The sequence below is a fragment of the Myotis brandtii genome, unplaced genomic scaffold (genome assembly GCF_000412655.1).
Source record: "Myotis brandtii unplaced genomic scaffold, ASM41265v1 scaffold4, whole genome shotgun sequence".
In the NCBI taxonomy this organism is placed as follows: domain Eukaryota; kingdom Metazoa; phylum Chordata; class Mammalia; order Chiroptera; family Vespertilionidae; genus Myotis; species Myotis brandtii.
The window spans coordinates 4533463-4547899 of NW_005365371.1; the positions used below are offsets into that span (position 1 = coordinate 4533463).

The following is a 14437-nucleotide window of genomic DNA, read 5'->3' on the forward strand; positions in this document are numbered from 1 at the left end:
GGCAGAAGTGGTTAGGGGCAATCAGGCAGGCAGGTAGGCGAGCGGCTGGGAGCCAGAAGTCCTGGATTGTGAGAGGGTGCAGGCTGGGCTGAGGGCCCCCCCCCCCCCCGCCAGTGCACTAACTTTGTGCACCGGGCCTCTAGTTTTATATAATAAAATACAGAACATCACTTGAGATTAGACTATATCATATTTGATAAACATTTTTTAAATTTAATGTGATTTTTCTAAAACATCACAGAAATCTATTGATAACAAAAAGCTTAGAAGAAATAAATAAATTTTACAAATGTATTTTAGGAATACTTCCATATAATGTGAAATTAAGCTTCTTAAATGTTTGTCTACTCAAAACTTAAAATGGTATTTTCTAGTCATACAGAGGTATCAGTTTTGCCAGTTCACTTATAGTGTTAACAAAATTATATTTTCTTGTCAAAAATTGCGAAACTAAATATGTACTGTTTAGGATATATTATATACACAAACATATATGAAAGAAAAAAGGGAATAAATCCAAAATTCAGAAAAGCAGTTAACTTGGTGGGGCAGTGCAGAAAAGCAGGACACAGGATAGGTTTCACTATATTGGTGATGTTTTATTTTCTTGTTAGATGGTAGACTCATGGTTTAGGGTTCCTATTATGCTTTAAATATATATGAATTCTACTTCTATAGTAGTAAATAATACTTAATTATTAGTAATTAGGAAAATGTGTAAAAATCACAATATGTCCCAACTACTACAATGGCTATAAAACAAAACATGAAAAGCAAGTGTTGGTGAGGATGTGGAAAAACTGAAACCCTAAAATTATTGACGGTGGGAATGAAAAATGATGTGGCTTCTGTAGAAAATAGGTAGTTCCTCATCAACTTAAACACAGAGTTACCATATGATCCAGCAATTCCACTCACAGATATATATCTAAAGCAGCAATTTTCAACATTTTTAATCTCATAGCACACAAACTAATTACTAAAATTTGGTGGCATACCCAAAAATATTTTTGCCGATCGGACCAGAAAAAAAAAAAAAGGTATAATTTTGATTCATTCACACTGGACAGCTATTGTTGTGGTGGCTGTTGTCATTTTTTTTTAAGTAATGCAAAAAATAGGTTTATTTGTACACATACCAATGAAGAAAAGCAGTCTTCTGTCAAATGGAGAAGATCAAGATTCTTTTTTTAAAAAAATGTATTTTATTGATTTTTTACAGAGAGGAAAGGAGAGGGATAGAGAGTTAGAAACATCGATGAGAAACATCGATCAGCTGCCTCCTGCATGCTCCCCACTGGGGATGTGCCCGCAACCAAGGTACATGCCCTTGACTGGAATCGAACCCGGGACCCTTCAGTCCACAGGCCGACGCTCTATCCACTGAGCCAAATCAGTCAGGGCAGGATCAAGATTCTTAAGCACCTGATTGATTTTGGGACCTACTACAATGAGAAGACATGCTTTGTTGCCTTCTGATGTTAGGTCTATTCACCCAACACTCAGCAGGCTTTTACGATGGGTCTTCCTCCTCCTGAGCCTGATTTGCTAATCGCTTACGATTTCCTCCCTCTAGAGCAGTGGTTCTCAACCTTCCTAATGCTGCGACCCTTTAATACAATTCCTCATGTTGTGGTGACCCCCAATTTCATTGTTACAAATTGAACATAATTAAAGCATAGTGATTAATCAAAAAACAGTATGTAATTATATATGTGTTTTCTGATGGTCTTAGGCGACCCCTGTGAAAGGGTCGTTCGACCCCCACAGGGGTTGCGACCCACAGGTTGAGAACCGCTGCTCTAGAGCTTTTATGCCGGGTCTCTAGTTATTTATTTCAGGCCTCTTAAACACTGGAAGGCAAATTTTACTCCCACATTTTCTTAGATATTTCAGGAATTCCTTTCCATTTTCCCTCTTCACCTCAGCTTGGTCTTCAAAGAATTCGGCAACAAGAGGTTGTACTGAGTCTTCAATGGAATTATAGGGCATAGATAAATAAGCAACACTGATGTGCAGCTTATAAGATGCCACTTTATTAATAGCAACACTACACTCTTCAGAGAGTGGTTGATTGGCTGCCATCTCAGCTTTAGAGAAAACCCGGCATAAACAGAGCTGTGCTATTGTCATGTTTTTTGACAATTTAAGGGAAAAGCAGTCAGTGCTCCTGATTAAACAGTTAAGTATTGAATGTTTTAAAAATTCTTGTGGCACACTGATTGAAAATCACTTATCTAAAGGAATTGAAAGCAGGGACAGAAACTGATACTCACATGCCATTGTTTATTATAGCATTATTCACAATATCCAAAAGGTGGGAACAACTCAGGTGTCTGTCAACAAATGGATGGATACACAAAATGGGGTATATACACAAAATGGAATATTATTCAGCCATAAAAAGGAATGAAGTTCTGTACATGCTACAGCCAGACACAAAAGGATAAGTATTTTAAGATTCCACTTATATTAACAATCTGGAGTAGGCAAATTCACAGAGACAGAGAGTAGAGTAGTGGTTACCAGGAGGAGCAAGAAGGATAGGGAAATGGAGAGTTATTTCTTAATGGTTATAGTTTGTCTGAGGTAAGGAAAAGTTTTGGAAATAGTGGTGATGGTTGCATAATGTTATGGTTGCACTGAATTGCACATGGCAAATGCTATGTTATGCATATATTACCATATTAAAAAAATTAATAATGTGATATACCAAAAATCAGAGTTGTACACTTTAAATGGGTGAACTGTATGTGGATCATATCTGTTAAAAATAAACCTTTAAATCAACTGTTGGGATTTCTTTTCTTTTATTTAAGATTGGTAATGTGAGATAACCTCTGAAAGATTGCTTTAGGATCACACTGTGGAGAACTGCTGATGGAAAAGTGAAGATTTTATATCTCAATATCTGGGCATAGTAGTGTAATTATCAAAAGGGAGTGATAAAATGCACACCAATTTGGGAAGACATATCTAGTAACCAACCACCTGAATTTTATAGAAAAGTATAGAAATCAGGTACATCCATCATGTGATACTACAAAGTCCTATACAATATTCTAGACAGGAGATATACAAGTGAAAAAGATAGGAAATAGCAATCAAGGTGCTAATATAACATATATTTTAGTTTGAAAAATAAGCAGAGATTAAAGACTAGATAAGCCATTAATTATTTTCCTCTTTACTCCTATAGGCACTATTAGAAAGCAACAAAATGATTATGACAGACTAGAGGCCCGGTGCATGAATTCATGCATAGGTGGGATCTGGCTGGCCTGCCCCAATTGGGGCCGATTGGCTGGGGGGAGGGGCCGCGGGCAGTTGGCTGGCTGGTCCCGCCCCCTGGTCGAACTCCCAGTTGAGGGGACAATCTGCATATTAGCCTTTTATTACATAGTACAGGAGCATAGCCTAAACACTAATAGCCTTGAAAATTCATATCATCATCACAAACACTATGCTTTTTGCTGATTTTCATTCCAAACATAATTACTGAGCACCTTTTAAATTAAGTTCTCAACATTGCTAATTCTTATAGAAGCGGACAAAGACAAACATTCCTATATGACCTTAAAGAGATCACTGCCTAAAGTAAGGAGTCTGACAAATAAAGAATAATTAGACTTATGAAGGTTCAAAAATAATAATTCTGACAATAATGAAACTAATAAAAACATAAAAATAGGCATTAATTAGCATATGTTTAATGGTAAGTGCTATAATATGAAATACTTGTACAAAGTATAAAGCAAACTGTACAAAAATGTCTTATTACTATAGTAAATGTGAAAAAGATCTAAAATACTTTTTCAGTTATTTTTTCCCACCTAGTTGAGAGTTCTTTGGGAATAAAAAGACAGTTAATCTACAAACTTGAGTGCAGTTAGTAATGTTAGTTGAAAGTATATTTTAGGTGTTAGAGAAAATACTACTTGTTGAATTCTGAAAAATAGATGCCATAATATTATATGGTATATATTAGGTAAAAATATATAAAAAGTTAGTTTTAAATATCCCTAAATATGTTCTTAACTTTTACCATAGCTACTTTCTAATGATAATTTACCAATCATTAAAAAATAGCAATATTAAAAAAAGAGCAGTGATTTATTTGGAATATAAAATATTTTTACATTTCAGTCTCTTCAATGAATCATCCAATGGAAAAGTTAAGGTTTAGGTTCCTCATCTGTCAATAAAAATTTTTAGTCCTGAAAATTATGTCTATCCTACTTGGCTGATTAGAACTCCATCTAATAGTTGGCTTTATGTAAGAAGGATGTATGTTCAGTTCCTTACCGTGTAATTTCATCATCTCCAAGCATTGCTTTAGAAACAGGTGAGTATCTGGCTGGTGATGCTGGTGTCTGGCCCAAGTAGGAAGATGGGCTAACATGGTTATCAACGGGCTGAGAAGCAGCTTCAAAATAAAGAAAGTGAAAAACACTTGAAAAATGAAACAAGCTATTCAGTACCACATTTGTGAATTATCAAATTAAAGATTAATGTATAATTCATATTCACTTATTTCTATAATAGAATTTGTTAGAGAAGATTTATTTATCAGGTAAAAAAAATTAGACAAGGTCAAGTTTCCAGGTAAAAACTAGTTCAAATATTCAGATCAGTAAAGCAAACTTGTAAAAACCAAATGATTAAATAGTATGTTTCTAGTTTAGCATATAACAAGTGTGGAAGTCATCACTCTGTCCTAAAAACAACTAAAAAGCTAAACAAACTGAAAAAAATCAACAACTATTCTTTAATCCTTAAGATAAGGGAGGTCACAGGGCAAACTGCTGTCTCTCAAATTGGAGAGACTGGTAGCAAACAGAGAATCACAACTTAACCAGAACAGAAACGTCTGTGGAAGAACTGCTGGGGTAGAGAAGCCTGAATCATAATTGACAAGTTTTTGGAGGCTAAGGTGGACAACTCTGAAAGTCAAAAACACCAGGTGGACCTTGTCATTCAGGGACTCCACACTTCTGTAAATTTTACCTCCTGGATCTCTACTGGGTCTCACAGTGAATACTGGGGGGGGGGGAGGGGGGGGGGGGGGGGGAAATGCCCTTGTGCTTCTTTGCAGGAGGAAAGGAAAAAGAATCATTTTGGAAGACACAAGCATTCTGTTCTTCTCAACAGTCTGCCCCTAGGAGGAACGGTTAACTAGACCCTAACCTGCTGAGCTTTTATTGGGAAATAACCAACTCCAGCCCACTCTAACCATCCTGTCCCACCTAACTAAGAGAGGAGGTTGGAAATACTGAGAAGCACCATGAAGTTCACATTCCAGAGGCACAAACTGACTAAAAGACTGAGACCTAATCATAGGACTATATATAGAACACCTTCCTTTCCCCAAAACTGTATCGCCACATCACTAAAGGCCTATTTACAGCAGCTCCTTTTACCCAGTACATCATGCCTAGTTATCAAGAAAAAAAAATTATAAGACATACTAAGAGGCAAAAACACAGTTTGAAGAGAAAGAGAAAGCATCAGAACCAGACTCAGACATGAAAGCAATGTTGAAATTATCAGACTAGGAATTTGAAACAATGAATAGTATACTAATGGCTCTAATAAAGAAGCCGACAGTATGCAAGAACAGATGAGCAATGTAAGTAGAGAGATTGAAATTCTAAGAAAGAAACAAAAAAGAAGTACTGGAGATCAAAAACACTGTAATAGAAATAAATAATGCCTTTGATGGGCTTATTAATAGTTTGAATACAGCTGAGGAAAAAAATCTCTGAGATGGAGGGTATCGCAATAGCAACTTCTAAAACTAAAAAGTAAAAAGAACAAGGACCGATTAAAAACCTAATAAAACCAAAACAAAATATCCAAGAACTGTGGGACTATAAAAGGTGTAACATACACATAATAAAAATACCAAAAGGAGAAGGTGAGAAAGGAATAGAAGAACTATTTGAAATAAAAATGATTGAGAATTTACCCAAATTAATGTCAGACACCAAACCACAGATCTAGGAAGCTCTATGCTGTATAAATGCCAAGATAATTACACCTAGGCAAATCCTTTTTAAATTATACAAAGTCAAAGAAAAAAGGGGAGGGGAAGAAAAATATTCCAACAAGAAACCACAGAAACCCCCCTACATCTCATTGATAAAGGTGCAAAAATGAGAATTACATCTGATTTCTCCTTAGAAACCATTCAAGCAAGAGTGTGGAAATATTTAGTGTTAAGAGAAAAAATACTTCCTTACCCTGTAAAATTATCCTACAAAAGTGAAGAAATACTTTCTTATACAAACAAATATTGAGGGAATTTGTTGCTAGTACACTTGCCATTTCAAATGTGTGAAGACATTCTTCAGAGAGAAGAAAAGTTAGTAGGTCAGAAACTCAGTTATATGTAAAGAAAGAAAAAGCATTGAAGAAGGAATAAAATAAAATAAAAACTCATTTTTCTTATTACTGATCTGACAGATAATACTGTTCAAAATAATGACAGCAACACTGTATTCAACTATGTTTGTGTGGGTGTGCGCATGTGCACTTATCTATAAATGAAATGAATATTAGCAATAATGCAAGTGATGGGAGGAAAAATTTAGGATTATTTTGTTATTATTAGACAAGATCGGACTCATTCAGGGTGGTATGGCCGTAGACTATTTTGTTATTATTAGGTACCCACACTATTTGTGAAGCTGTATAGTGTTATCTGAAAGTGGATTTGGATTACTTGTACATGTATATTGCAAACTCTAGAGTAAGCACTAAGCCAGAGTAAAAAGAAAGTAAGTGACATGCTAAGAAAGGAGAGAAAATGGAATAACATAAAATGCTTAATAAAAACCATAAAAGGCTGAAAAAAAGTGAATGACAAATATAAGAACAAAAAAGGGCAACAAATAGAAAACTAACAAATATAATAGATATTATTCCAACTATATAATCACTCTGAACACCAATGGACTACATGCACCAATTATAAAATAAAGATGGTCAAAGTGGATAAAAAAAATCAGACTCAACTATATTCTGTCTACAAGAAACACACTTAACAATCTTTAACATGTATGCACCTGATAACAATGTCAAACTACATGCAGTCAAAAGAGACAGAACTGCATCCACAGCCTCTTATTACAAGTGGACAGACACAGCAGCCAGAAAATTAGTAAGGACATAGTTGAACTTAACAACATTATCAATCAACTGGATATAATGGACAAGAATAGACTATTTCAATCAACAAGAACAGAACACACATTCTTCTTAAGTTCATATGGAACATTCACCAAGATAGACCACATCCTGGGCCATAAAACACATCTTAATAAATTTAAAAGAGAAAAGATACAATGTCTGCTCTCAGACTAAAATAGAACTAAACTAGAAATCTATAACAAAAAACTAGTTTAAAAATCCTAAAATACGAGGATATTAAAATAACACACTTCTAAATAGCACATGGGTCAAAGAAGAAATCCCCAGAGAAATTAAGAAATGTTTTGAATTAAATGAAAATGAAAACACAACTTAAAATTTGCTGTAGTATTGAATGCATATGTTAGAAAAGAAGGTCTAAAATGAATCATCATAACTTCCACCTTATGAAACTAGGAAAAAAAAAAGCAAATTAAATTGAAAGTAAATTAAACTGAATTAAAAAATTAACTACCAAGTAAAATAGCCTCAAAATAGAGAGCAGACAGTTGTGGTGGGGAGCAGGGAGGTGTGAAGGGTGGGGTAAAGGGATTGAGCAAAAAAAGAAATAAAAAGAAAGAAAACTCATGGACATGGACATCAGTGTGGTGATTGTAGGGTGGAGGTGGAAGAGGGCACAGAGGAGATAAATGGCGATGGAAAAATAAAATAAAAACAAATATTTAAAAAAAGAAATCAATGAAATTGAAAACAGGAAATCAATAGAGAAAAAGCAACAAAACCAAAAGCTGGTTATTTGAAAAGATCAATAAAATAAAAAGCCTGCAGCTAGGCTAACTACAAAAAAAAGGTCAAAATTTATTAATATCAGAAATGAAGAAGGGGACACCACTACAGATTCCATGGACATTAAAATGATAATAAAGAAATACTAGAACAACCCTATACCCACAAGTTTTATAACTTACATGAAAAGGACCTATTCCTTGAAAGACACACTTTGCTAATTCACACACAGAATAGACAATCTAAACAGGCCTATACCTATTATAAGAAATTGAATCAATAACTGATAACCTTCTAAAAGAGCAGCAGGTTCAGATGCATTCACTAGTGAATTCTACCACAAATTTAAGAAATTATACCAATTCTTTATAGTCTCTTCCAGCAGATAGAAGCCAAGGGAATACTTCCTAACTTATTCTATGAACCCAGCATCAGTCGATTAACAAAATCAGACAAAGAAATTACAAAAAACAAAAACAAAAAACCCCCTAGAGAACAATGCCTTTCATGAACATAGATGAAGAAATCTTCAACAAAATATTACCAAAAAATTCAACAATGTATAAATAATTACATACCACAAGCATCTGAGATTTATCCCACCTATGCAAGGCTGGTTCAACCTTCAAAAATCAATTAATATGATCCAACACATCAATAGACTAAAGAAAAAGTCACATGATTGAATCAACAGATGCAGAAAAATCATTTAATGAAATCCAATATCAATTTATGATAACTTTCAGTAAACTAGAAATAGAGGGAGTGTTTTCAACTTGATAAAAAAGTAATCTACAAAATTCCTATAGCTAATATCATACTTAATGGTAAGATCCTTGAAGCTTTACCATTAAGATTAGGAACAAGTGCAGGATGTCCTAGCAAAAGCAATAAGATAAGAAAAGGAAGTAAAAGGCACATAGATTAAGAAGAAATAAAAATGTCTTTGTATGCAGATGTCATGATTATCTGTGTAGAAAATCTGAAAAAATTTGACCATAAAACCCCTTCTGGAACTAAGCAGCAATCACAGCAAGGTTAATATATAAAAGTCAACTGCTTTCTTATATATCAGTAATAACTAGCTGAATTTGAAATAAAAAACTCAATACCACTTACATTAGCACCCAAAATGATATATGCATGTATAAATAAATCTAACAAAATATATATACGATCTATGTGAGAAAAACTATAAAACTCTGGTGAAAGATATGAAAGAATTAAACAAATGGAGAGATACTCCATGTTCATAAATAGGAAGACTCAATATTGTGAAGATATTAGTTCTTCCCAACTTGATCTATAGATTCAATGCAAACTCAGTCAAAATACCAGCAAATTTTTTGAAGATATTGTCAAAATGATTCTAATGTTTACACAGAGAGGCAAAAGACCCAGAATAGCTGACATAATACTGAACAAGAACTAAATTGGAGGACTCACACTGAAGATTTCCTATAAAGCTACAGTAATCAAGACCATGTGGCATTGGCAAAAGAATAGCAAAACAGATCAATGGAACAAAATAGGGAATCCAGAAACAGACCCATATAAATATAGTCAACTGATCTTTGACAAAGGAGTGAAGGCAATACAATGGAACAAAGATAGACTTTTTAACAAATGGTGCTTGGAATATCTGGATATCCACATGCAAATGAATCTAGACATAAACCTTACAAAAATTAACTCAAAATGGTACACAGACCTAAACATAAAAAAATGAAACTATAAAACTCCCTAGAAGATAACATAGAAGAAAATCAAGATGACCTTGGGTTTGGCAATGACTTTTAGATACAATACCAAAAGCATGATCCATGAAAGAAAGAACTGACAAGCACTAGAATTCATTAAAATTAAATGTTTATGCTATGTGAAAGACAATATCTAGAGAATTAAAAGATAAGACAAAGACTGGGAGAGAATATTTGCAAAAGAGATATCTGATAAAGGACTGTTAGGCAAAATACATAAAGAACCTTAACAATAAGACAACAAAAAACCACATTTAAAATGTGCCAAAATATGTAAAGTTCAGCGTAGGGAATATAGTCAATAATACTGTAAAAACTATGTATGGTGCCAGATGGGTACTAAATTTATTGAGGTGATCACTTTGTAAGGTATATAAAATGTCTAATTACGTGGTACACCTGAAACTAATATTGCATGTCCACTGTAATTGAAAAAAAGTGTCAAAGACCCTTGAGAGACAGCTCACCAAAGAAGATATACAGATGGCAAATAAGCATATGAAAAGACACTCCACATCATATGTCATCAGGGAAATGCTAATTAAAACAACCAGATACTGCCAAATACAGAACACTGATAACATCAAATGCTAGTGAGGAAATGGAGCAACAGGGATTCTCACACTTTGCTAGTAGGAATGCAAAATCATATCTTCTTTGAAAGACAGTCTGGCTGTTTCTTTTTTAAAAAAAAATCAATTAATTAATTTTTTATTTTTTAATATTTAAAGAAAGACGATCTTAAATATAATAACGTTACATGCAATAAACCTTAATATTTCTTGTAATGCTAGCTTGGTGATGATGAACTCTTTTTTTTTTGTTGTTGTCTGGGAAGCTCTTTATTTGACAGTCTATTTTGAATGATAGCTTTGCTGGATATAGTAATCTTGGTCTCAGATCCTTGCTTTCCATTATCTTGAGTACTTCATATTATTCCCTTATGGCCTGTAGAGTTTCTGATGAGAAATCAGGTGTCAGCCTTATGGGAACTCCTTTGTAGGTAACAGTTTTCTTTCCTCTTGCTGCCTTTAAGATTCTCTCTTTGTCTTTAATTTTTGGCGTTTTAATTATGTGTTTGGGCATGGGTCTGTTTGGGTTCTTCTTGTTTAGGGTTCTCTGTGCTTCCTGAACTTGTGTGACTTTTTCCTTTACCAGGTTAGGGAAGTTTTCTGCCATTATTTCTTCAAACACCTTCTCTATTCCTTTCTCCCTTTCTGCCTCTTCTGGCACACCTGCTATTCTAATATTGTTACATTTCACATTGGTCCCCAGGTCCCTTAAGCTGTCCACCTGTTTTTTAATGGTTCTTTTCTTTTTGGTTCTCTGATTAAGTGATATTTCAACTCTGTCTTCTAATTCACTGATTCGATCTTCAGCTTCCCCTAATCTGCTGTGGATTCCTTCCATTATGTTCTTTATTTGTGTTATGTCATTCTTTATCTCAGACTCTTTTTTCATAGTTACTACATCTTTTTTCATACTGTTGAGCATTTTTGCCATCATTACTCTGAACTCTGTTTCAGATAAATTTCTTATCTCTGCTTCATTTATCTCTTCTTCTGGAGAATTCTTTAGTTCTTTCATCTGAGGGTTGGTTCTTTGTCTCCTCATTTTAGTTGTCTGCTTGGATTTGTGACTATGTTTTAGATCAGTGGTTCTCAACCTGTGGGTCGCAACCCCTTTGGTGGTCGAATGACCCTTTCACAGGGGTCGCCTAAGACCATCCTGCATATCAGATATTTACATTACGATTCATAACAGTAGCAACATTACAGTTATGAAGTAGCAACGACAATAATTTTATGGTTGGGTCACAACATGAGGAACTGTATTTAAAGGGCCAGAAGGTTGAGAACCACTGTTTTAGACAGTTCCTCTATACCTCTCAATTTCTAGTGCAGGACAGTGTTCAAGGCTGTTTCTGACTAATTGGATCAGACAAAGACTCAAACCCTCCAGAGACTGCACTGCCTCTGTCTACAGCAGGGGTGGGCAAACTTTTTGACTCAAGGGCCACAATGGGTTATTAAACTGGACCGGAGGGCCGGAACAAAAGCATGGATGGAGTGTTTGTGTGAACTAATATAAATTCAAAGTAAACATCATTACATAAAAGGGTACGGTCTTTTTTTTTTTAGTTTTATTCATTTCAAACGGGCAGGATCCGCCCCCGCAGGCCGGAGTTTGCCCACGGCTGGTCTACAGACTGATAGGATTCTGACTCGAATAGCCCCAGGCAATCGTCCTCAGGTGTGGTGAGAGTTTTTTCAACAGGGTGGGGCAGTTGTTTCTCCCTGGAGGCTAATTGTTACTTTTAATTTCTTAAGTAGCCTCAGGGCAAGGTATTTTCCAATAGGGTGTGTTGACTGTATTGCCCAGAGGCAAGGCAAATGTGTATGTGGGAAAGATGTCCTCTGCTGTGTGAGGGAATGACTCAGCGCAGGAAACTTGGGTTGTCTGCCTTCTGAGCTCTATGCCCCAAGTCCCCAGTCCTGGGTTCTGCTCTCACAGCTCCAGTCCACTTCATCCTCCCTCTGCCAGAGCACAAGGTGGGTGGCTCCACAGAGAATTTTTGTGCATTGACCTTTTAAGAGTGTGCCCAAACTTTCAGCTGCCACTCCCTGGCAGACAGCACCCCACTGCTTTTCACAGCTGACGTTATGTGGGTACCCTCCTCAGATTTGGTGCTCTCTGCTGGAGAGCCCAGCTTTTGGATTAAATCCCAGAGTTCTCAGTGGTACCCCCCCCCCGCCCCCCGCCCACAGCTGAGATAGCTCTCCTGGACTTCAGTTCCTGTCTGTGGGCGCCCGGCCAGCCCTTTCGAGCCACTGCCCCTCCTACCAATCTCTATGTGGTCTCCACCTTCGGTCCTTGGGTATCAGGATTCTCTCCTGTGAGTTTTCTGTTGATTATTCAGGAAGCCTTTCCATATTTGTTGTAATTCCAGCTTGTTTGTGGGAGATGTCCACGCAGCAGCCACCTACTCTGCTGCCATTTTTAATCTCTTTGGCTGTTTTTTATAAAACTAAATATATTCTTAGCGTTTGAACCAGCAATTGCAGTCCTGGGTATTTACTCCAAAGGAGTTGAAAACTTATGTCTAAAGAAAAACCTGTTCATGGATGTTTATAGCAGCTTTATTTATAACTGACTAAACTTAGAAGAAACCAAATGTTCTTCCATAGGTGAATGAATAAATAAAATGTAGTACATCTAGCCAAAGAGTTATTCAGCACTAAAAAGAGGCTATCCAGCCATGAAAAGATATGACAGAAACTTAAATGCATATTACTACATGAAAAAAAAACCAGTCTCAAAGGCTATATCTATATGATTCCAACCATGTGATATGGTTGGAAAAGGCAAAACTATGGAGGCTGGATTTTTAGGGTAATGAAAATACTCTGTATGACACTATAATGGTAGATATGTCATGCATTTGTCCAAACCCACAAAATGTACACCACTAAAAGTGAACCCTAATGCAAACTATGGGCTTTAGATAATGATGTGGTAATGTAGGGTCATCAATTGTAATGGATGTACCACTCTGGTGGGTGATGTTGATAACAGGGCAGGCTATGTGTGTATGGAAGTAGGTGGTATATGGAAATTCTGTACCTTCTGTTTATTTTTATTGTGAACCTAAAATTGCTCTAAGATGTATCAAAAAATGTCTACGCCTGGACACTAGCTCAGATCTGTCAATCCAATTTATAATTATCCTTTTAAATGTACCTATAAAGCAAAAGCACCATAAAAGCAAACAACAGCCCTGGCTGTTGTGGCTTAGTTGGTTGAACTTTGTCCCATGCACCAAAGGTCACTGGTTAGATTCCTGGTCAGGGAACTGCCTGGGTTGCAGACTCCAACCCCAATTGGAGGCATGCAGGAGGCAGTTGATCAATGTTTCTCTCTCACATTGATATTTCTCTCTCTAAAATCGATCAAACATTTTAAATAAAAAGTGAAAATTAAAAACTAAACAAAAAGTAACTATTGGTTTATTTAAATAATAATAAATATTATATATAGGTTGTAATTCTAGCAAGAGCTAAGAACAGAAAATTAAAAATTAATTTTTAAGGAATTACAAATTAGCCCTAACCGGTTTGGTTCAGTGGATAGAGCATTGGCCTGCAGACTCAAGGGTCCCAGGTTCGATTCCGTTCAAGGGCACATACCTTGGTTGCGGGCACATCCCCAGTAGGGAGTGTGCAGGAGGCAGCTGATCGATGTTTCTCTCTCATCGATGTTTCTAACTCTCTATCTCTCTCCCTTCCTCTCTGTAAAAAATGAATAAAAATATATTTAAAAAAATTAATAGAGAAATGACAGCCCTCCAAAAGGATCAGATAACACAATGCTATTTCCAAAACCAAAATCACAGGTTAAGAGATTCCTGAAGAATTATAAAACAAGAAAGCCTAATTTATTGTCCTTAGATATCAAGATTAATTCCCAAACACTCCAAGTTTGGGACAGAAGCAAGTAGAACTTGCGAAGTAAAAGTGGTAAGAGATATGTGGCCAAATCAAAAGTTTCACAGGTCTTCTAGTGGAAGAGAATGTAAATTAAAAATGAGAAGACAAGAACATTACAGAGAAACCAAGATGGTGGCATAGGTAAACACCGGAAATTGCTGCCTCGAACAACTATTTCAAAAATACAACTAAAAGACAAAACGGACATCATCCAGAACCACAGGAAGGCTGGCTGAGTGGAAATTCTACAAC

General features: G+C 35.8%; 1 protein-coding gene across 19 annotated transcripts in view; it reads right to left on the bottom strand.

Moving 5' to 3' along the window:
• Positions 1–14437, bottom strand: part of DLG1 (discs, large homolog 1 (Drosophila)) — a 294073-nt gene that overhangs the window by 84808 nt on the left and 194828 nt on the right. For all 19 annotated transcript variants that reach the window (XM_014545303.1, XM_014545309.1, XM_005873176.2 and 16 more), the window contains one exon: positions 4306–4426. In XM_014545303.1, the coding sequence (XP_014400789.1) occupies positions 4306–4426 (121 nt within the window). The remainder of the gene's footprint in view (positions 1–4305; positions 4427–14437) is intronic.